The 7,899-nt window shown below is 40.5% G+C and overlaps 1 protein-coding gene across 1 annotated transcript in view; it reads left to right on the top strand.

Annotated features, from left to right (window-relative positions):
• The first annotated feature begins 2,595 nt into the window (after positions 1-2,595).
• The window catches only part of CCDC186 (coiled-coil domain containing 186), a 55,121-nt gene continuing 49,817 nt past the window's right edge, over positions 2,596-7,899 (top strand). The window contains exon 1 of the mRNA XM_043597603.1: positions 2,596-2,777. Coding sequence (XP_043453538.1) covers positions 2,629-2,777 — 149 coding nt within the window. The 5' untranslated portion in view covers positions 2,596-2,628. The remainder of the gene's footprint in view (positions 2,778-7,899) is intronic.

Here is a 7,899-nt window from a genome sequence, read left to right as displayed (position 1 = left end):
TCTAACTTGTTTTGAGAGAGAAATAGCAAATGAGGGAAGGGCAGAGAGAGGGAGATAGACTCCTAAGCAGGTTCCATGCTATCAACGCAGAGCCCGACACAGGGCTGGAACTCATGAACCATGAGACCATGCATGAACAGAGCCGAAGAGTTGGACGCCTAACCAACTGAGCCACCAAGGCACCCCAAAAGAGATTTCCTTTTAATGATTTTCTTGCAATTTATATATTGAAGTTATGGCGGGGCCACCTGGGTGGCTCCATCAGTTGAGTGTCTGACTTCAGCTCAAGTCATGATCTCACAGTTTGTGGATTCAAGCCCTGTGTCTGGCTCTGTGCTAAACACTTGCTCAGAGCCTGGGGCCTGCTTCGGATTCTGTGTCTCCTTCTCTCTCTGCCCCTCCCCAGCTCACACTCTGTCTCACTCTGTCTCTCAAAAATAAATAAATGTAAAAACAAACAAACAAAAAAATGAAGTAATGGCAGTTTTTCTTAGATTCAATTTTGAGCACATCTCCTCTGGTAAGCATACTTCACAGGTGGTATTGTGTTCCTCTATTGCATCACATCAGAAGACACTTATTATCTAGTTGTGTCTCTTTGAGAAATACTAAAATTGATCTATCAGGTTCAAGTGTTGTCAGCCCCATCCATCTACTGTAAAGTTTTCCACTGGCTTTTCTTCTAATGATTTTAAACTCATTGATGATCATTAACTAGGTCCATTATTTCATCAGGCCTAGAAAAATGGGAAAAATCTATCTTCTGCATTTATTATCCGTTATTCTGTGAAGAACTTTCCCACACTATTTGAGATTCAGTTTGTAACAGGAAAGTTAGGATGTTTGATTTCTTTTATCAGTTTTCAGAATGTGATGATTCTTTGGCATCTTCCAAAGGTGGCCAAATGATGTTTTAGAAAATCAACACACATTAATTTTGGACATAGATGTATCAATCAGTTGCTGCTACCATTTTTGAATGCTTAATTGTCCTTTGACCAATGTGCATACCTTTGAATGCCCACCCCCTGTCCCCGAGTCTTTGACACAACTCCTATTATCTTCACTTTCTTCTTTGCTTTCTGATACAACCAACATGTCTTAGACTTTACTGTACTTTTCCTGCCCCAGACTTAGAAACAGTCCTTGATATCCAAGAGGAGCCCAGGTGACTCTTGGTGGGAAATTATATTTACCAATGATGGAGAATAAGAGTGTGCATTGTGTTGATCGTTGTTTCAGGCCTTTTCAGTGGACAGACTTTTAATGAAAAAACAAAAAATACCATGAGTTCATACTGATATTTCCAAATTCAAATTTAGGTTTGCATAATTTTTACTTAATTTCTTTGATTATGTATTGTATTTCCTTTCTCCAATACTCAAAATCTTGGTTTCAAGAAACGTAATTACTTTAATGCTTACTATTAATATGCATATTTCAGAAATAACGATATGAATGTTACTACTGACAATATGAGCTGTGAAAAAGGCCTAAATTTTTATTTTCTCTTGAAATAATATATCTCACTAGGAATGTTTGGTTGACTATTTTAAAGTTAAATCATTTCTTCACCGTTAAAACACTTTTAACTGCAGTGTGTTTCAGTGCACTATTTTCATTTAAGGAAGGAGGTGCTATTTCCTGTTGAAAAGGAAAGAGGAACAGAGTTACACAATGTTGAATTTTTTAGTGATTTCCACCCCAGTAGTTAGTATCAAAGAAGCTTAACAGAACAGGAACAAGCTTTGCTTTACAAACTCTAACATCGACAACTTGTCACAATGAACTATTTTCACTCATAAGTTGTGAATAAGGAGTCCTAAACCAAAGAACATCACTTCACTGGACAGTATAGGTTTGCAAAACCTCCACAAACTGTTCACCTTACTTACCTGGACCTGTTTAAGCAACTATTCAATACACTTTTCCCCCCAATACACTTTTGTTGCTAATATTTGAGCACCTCCCGCATGTCACTCCCCACGCTGCCTATAAGGACACCTGGCAGGCCGGATAGGACACTTCTTGCACTCAAGGCGCTCACAGCCTGGTGCCAGAGACGAACGCACCAAGAGTTTATTATTAAACAATGGCAATGAGTGCCACCCTGTACACACGAACGCGGTGTTATGGAAACCCCCAGAATCTCTCCCACGGATGAATCGTCGACGGGCAGTAGGCTGCTTCTGCTGATTCCTCCTAGGTCAGGTGCAAGGTTTGCGCATCAGAGCTGGGAAGTCACAATTTCAAATTCTCTTTTATTGCTTTATGCCCGTGACTAATATGAGAAGAGTCAAAAGGTGAGGTGAGCTTATATCCAATGAGCGCGTCCCACAGAAAGAAAGAGCAGGCTTGGGTCATAAGTGGCGCGAGACACAGGACAGGACTAGCAGGATCGCTGGCTAGCCAAGTCAGTTGGGGCGTAGGTGCCGAGTCTGAGCGCCGGTCTCAGCGCTTCAAGTGCAGGAGGCGGTGCTGCCCTGGCCCCGCCCACTGCAGGCAGGTTACACTGGCCCCGAGGTGCGTCGCGTCACACCGCCCGCGCCTCCCTGATTGGCTCCTCTAGAGAGCCCCGCCCCCTCAGCTGTAGTGGGGCCGGCTTCAGCGTCGCCGCCATCTTTGTTGATGTGTCAGCTCCGCGGGGGCTTGAGGAAACCGAGAAGGAGGGAGCGCGGCGTCGGTGTTGTCCCTTTTCTCTGTCTCCTCGCACCTCATGGTCTGCCGGTCCCCACTATGGAGAAATTAGGTCCTGAGCCGGAGCTTCAGCGGCCTCGGTAGGGGTGCGGCCTGAGGCTCGGAGAAGTGGGGTGAGTGCTTGACGGGTGCCCGAAGCGGACCGGGAGTCGTGGTGGCGGCGCGGCGGGACTGCCCACCTCCCTCGCGGCTCTGCGGGGCCCGGGTCGGCCGTCCGCCTGGCCTCTCGGGGACAGTGGAGGCAGGCGAGCGCTAGGGGGACAGAGTTAGGAGTCCCTTCCTCTCCCTGCCTTCTTCCCTGGGTCCCGGGCCGACTTGGAGAGACGGCGGCCCAGAGACCGGTGGGGGTCCTGGAGCCGTGCCTCCTGAGTGGTGCCTGGAGAGCAGTCGAATTTGGGCCGATTGCCTGGTCTCCCAGGGCGAACTGCAGCTAAGCCCCACCTGCTTGACGATTTTTTCATAGACTCAATCGCCTATTTCTCTTTTCGTCTCCAAGTTGACTTATGTTTACTGTTGTGGCGACTTTTTATCGTCCTGTAAACACTTGCGTTACTATGATTTTAAGTAACTTAAGATTTTTGGGGATTTTGGATGTGAAAGATACTGTTCTTGGTTTTTATGTTGCCTTTCTGCCAAGGACATCCAAGGCGTTTGCTAAACCTTGGCTGGTAAGGATATTTCAGATTTGTGTTTATCAAACTTGTAACACGGGAAAGGCTCTTCTACATGTTTCCTAGTACCAAGCCTAGGGGACAGCGCAGGTGTAATTAATGCTTAGCTGTAGCAATTTAACAGCTGTGGCTAACATTCACATCTTGGTTTTGTTTAAAGAGACCTGGATTTGGAGTCGGAGCATCAGGATTAGAATCTGCCCGTTTCTCTTGTTAGTCTTGTTACCTGTGGGAATTAGTTTAGTAAAAATAATGGCATACGGTACCAAGGCATTTGACAGTTTTCTCCGTGTGTGTGTGTGTGTTTGATGTTCCCTTGATGCCTAGTGTTTTTACTTCTTTCAAAATGATAGGCTGGAAGTTTTTGTAAGAAAAGTATGCAGCAGATCGGTGCACCAGTATTTCAAGAGCTGTGCTGGTAATCATTAAAAAAAGACTCAAGTGTATAGGTATGCTAATTGTGGGTGTAGCCTTACCAACTACAGGCTACACCTTCGTATTAGCCAGAGTTGATCTTGTGGGGAAAATTAAGGTTCAAGAGACATTGATAGTGAAACTGAACTATCTCCTTGTCAATAAAGTATACTATTCTCTGTGCACCTGCTTTTCAACTCTTTATTCATCATTACAGAAATAGAAAAGGGTGATGATTGGCCTCATTTTTTTCCTTTCCTTTTTGGTCTTTTTATTTTAAATTCAGTGAAATTACTGAGTAATTCACAAATCTTACAAAGAATTAAAACTCCTTTTTACAGTGTAATAGGCCAACATGTAAATACTGAAGAATCTACCTGGAAATGTCTGGCTTGTGCCTATATTCTTGTTTTTCCCTGGAAATGCATGGATTGTGTTTCTGTTGATATTATTCATTTTTAACACCTTGTCAAATTCAGAATACCAGCATATAAACCTCGAGATTACTTTAAACAGTGGAGGTTCAGAGAATGTCATTGGTGTTTCAGAGTTTTAACCACTAACATGAAGGGAGTAGTGTAGCCCAGTAGCTACTCTTAACCTTTTAGTTCCTTCACCCATAAATGCAAGACTTGGCCTTTAGTGCTATTCGATGACAGCATTCCTGATGGCTGTTGCTTAGTACACTTTTTACAGCTACGTGCTGACATCTCAAAGTGAAGGTAACTGTACTGTATATTCAGTCTTTACAAAGAGATAATAGGTGGAAGCGGCCTTATTTACAGGCCTTATTTAGAAAAATCATCTTTCCCTTTGAAGAATGACTAATCTGCATTAGTTTTCCAAATTCTTCTAACAGGTTCATGTTAATGTAAGAATCTTTGGTCTCAAGTTTTGTTTTGTTTTTTTTCTTTCAGTAAAATTTGGATTTTTCTTTTATCCCTTATCTCTAGCTTTAAATAATAAAGCTAAATTTTGCATTTCTCAACAACATTCATTGGGCTTAGGATATTGCAATGTTACATTTAGTATTCATTTCAGGGCAACACTAGGAGCATTGATCATTTGATTTTGAAATCATTTGTAATCTCATGATTTCAGACTTCTTTGAACTTATTTATTAGCTACTGAGATTTTAAAAATCTATTTGGGCTGAGGTGCCTGCGTGGGTCAGTCAGTTAAGCATCTGCTCAGGTCACGATCTCACGGTTTGTGAATTCAAGTCCTGCCCCGAGATCTGTGCTGACAGCTCAGAGCTGGAGCCTGCTTTGGATTCTGTGTTTCCATCTCTCTCTGTCTCTCCCCCCCTTTGTTGTCTCTGTCAAAAGTAAACATTAAAAAAAATATTTAGGCTAAAAAGTAAACAAAAGGAATGATATTGGGATGGAGGGGCAATAGATACAAAGTATCAATTAAACCTGGCAAAGGAAAATACTGATTGGATTGTGAGTATATTTGTCATTAGGGCACATGAATTGGTAATCTACTATAGGGATGATTATGTAGTTAGTACTAATGAATAATTTTTTTAGTGAACCATATCATACCATGTTAACTGAGCCCAGGCCAAAGGTGGTTTCAAAATTTAAACATTAACCAGAACGACTTAATATAAGGCAGACTTACCACTTACTTTTAACTTTATTAGTCGTCTTTTTTGAAGAAGGAACTATATAGGTCAGTCATTTTTCTTCCTCCCACCCTTCTTTTAATTTTCAGATTTGGAAAAAATTAGCTGAAAACTTTTTACACTTTCTGAGACTCAGTAAAGTTTAAATAGCTCTCTACAGATAGCTTCAAACTAAGATTTCTATATTAAAAACTTTCTGCTTTAAAACTTATTATTAGAGTTACATAAAATTGTATGGGTCTAAGATACTAAACTGATAATATAACATATGACTTAATAACGTGATAGATTATATGGCTACTTAACCTCTTTTTCCTGGAATCTTGATGGATCATAATTTCTCTTTCTCCTGTTATCCTGTCACAAGGTTTGGTATTATTTGGGGGACTCTTGCTGCATCTATTGCCCTGAGTCTGTCCTAATGTTTTCTTTTGTGATACAATGCACATAACCCTAAAATGTGCTCTGCCCTGAGTCTTGGATGCAAAGCTAAACAAACCCCACAAGGATACTGACCTTGGCTTCATACTCTTCAAGCTGTAGACTTAAGGCAACTTTAAAAATATTGTGCTATGTTTCACATAAAGGAAACTCAAAGTTTCCTTTATTAAAGTTAAATTTTTACTTACAAGTTTAACTAGAATGTGACTACTGGGGGTGCCTGGGTGGTTCAGTTTAAGTGTCCGACTTAAGCTTAGGTCATGATCTTGCACTTTGTGAGTTCAAGCCCTGTGTCTGGCTCTGTGCTGCCAGTTCAGACCCTGGAGTCTGCTTCAGATTCTGTGTCTACCTCTCTGTCTCTGTCCCATCCCCTGCTTGCACTCTGTCTCTCTCTCATTCAAAAATAAACATTAAAAAAAAAAAGTTAAAAAAAGAATGTGACTACTGTACAAAATATTTCTCCTTTTTGATAGAACTTATCTAGAGTTTTTTGAAATATCTTAGTTTTTAATCTTTTTTGTTTTTAATCTTTTAAAAGTAGAATTTGATTTGCCTTCTGTGAACTTCAGCGTGTGGTATTTTCATCATGTGAAAAAAGGTTTTCATGTTTTTTACACACGTTCCTTTCTGTCCTGTTAGTTTATTCTGTGTTTAAAAACTTTATCCAGGAAAGTGTTTGTATTTTAAAGGTAACATCCATCAAAAACCAGTTACTCGGGTTACTTGAGGATTGTGATCAGATTATGTTGGACTATGGATGCATCTTTGATGTTATTTATTGCTTCTGATTTTAATTGACTTATCAGAACCTTCTTAGAACTGGTCATATAAATTATTTTGTTCGTGGTGCTTTCAATGTGTATTTAGGAAATATGTGAAAAACCTTTCAATGTACTTTGCCTTCAAAGGACAATAAACCATTATATTTAAGAATAGGAGTGCTCTCACAGACTCAACTTGCTTGTCTTAGTGGATGTTATCTAAGAAATATACAGCTAGTATTACTTGAGACTCAAATGGTATAGTTTGTAATTTAAAACTGTGTAGTTTGTTGTAAATATTTATGCTGAACTGAGCCAGATTTTTCTGTTGAATTTAAAACACTTATGCATGTCTTCTATAGCTTCTGAGGGAACACTGACAGATGTTCATATTAAAATGCTATAAACAAAAAGAGTAAAAGATTTAACACAGAGCTTTTATATATATTGGTCCACTATACCAAAATGTAAATTCCCTAAGGGATGGATGTTTTCTTCACTGCCATGTACTCAACACACAGAACAGTATGTGCACATAATGCGTGCTCAGTCGGTACGTACCTGGTGAATGAATTAATAGTTTGGAATTGTATTTGTGACTTGGTACTTTTGTATGAGGCTTGTTTGATAACCTATTACCAAATATATGTGGATTGGATTCATTTGTTTTTGCGTTATATTGAGTAGGCTTAAGGTTTTTTTTATTGTTTATATTGCTAATTACTAAGAAAACAAGTACTAGTACTAAAAGTTCTTAAAGACAGTGTTTTTATTTGTAAGGCTCTTATATGGAAGTAATTTTGTAGAAATGAGAGGGTTTTTTTCATTAAAAAATAAAACAGGGACACCTGGGTGGCTCAGTCAGTTAGGCATCTGACTTCAGCTCAGGTCATGATCTCACAGTTCATGAGTTCGGGCCCCGCGTCAGGCTCTGTGCTGTCAGCTCAGAGCCTGGAGCCTGCTTCAGATTCTGTGTCTCCCTCTCTCTCTGGCCCTCCCTCACTTGCACTCCGTCTCTCAAAAATGAATAAGTGTTAGGGGCGCCTGGGTGGCGCAGTCGGTTAGGCGTCCGACTTCAGCCAGGTCATGATCTCGCGGTCCGTGAGTTCGAGCCCCGCGTCAGGCTCTGGGCGGATGGCTCGGAGCCTGGAGCCTGTTTCCGACTCTGTGCCTCCCTCTCTCTCTGCCCCTCCCCCGTTCATGCTCTGTCTCTCTCTGTCCCAAAAATAAGTAAAAAAACGTTGAAAAAAAAAAAAAAGAAAAAAAAAATTAAAAAAAAAAAATG

Source organism: Prionailurus bengalensis, chromosome D2 (genome assembly GCF_016509475.1).
Source record: "Prionailurus bengalensis isolate Pbe53 chromosome D2, Fcat_Pben_1.1_paternal_pri, whole genome shotgun sequence".
Classification (NCBI taxonomy): domain Eukaryota; kingdom Metazoa; phylum Chordata; class Mammalia; order Carnivora; family Felidae; genus Prionailurus; species Prionailurus bengalensis.
This window is presented reverse-complemented; position numbering and strand designations above follow the sequence as displayed.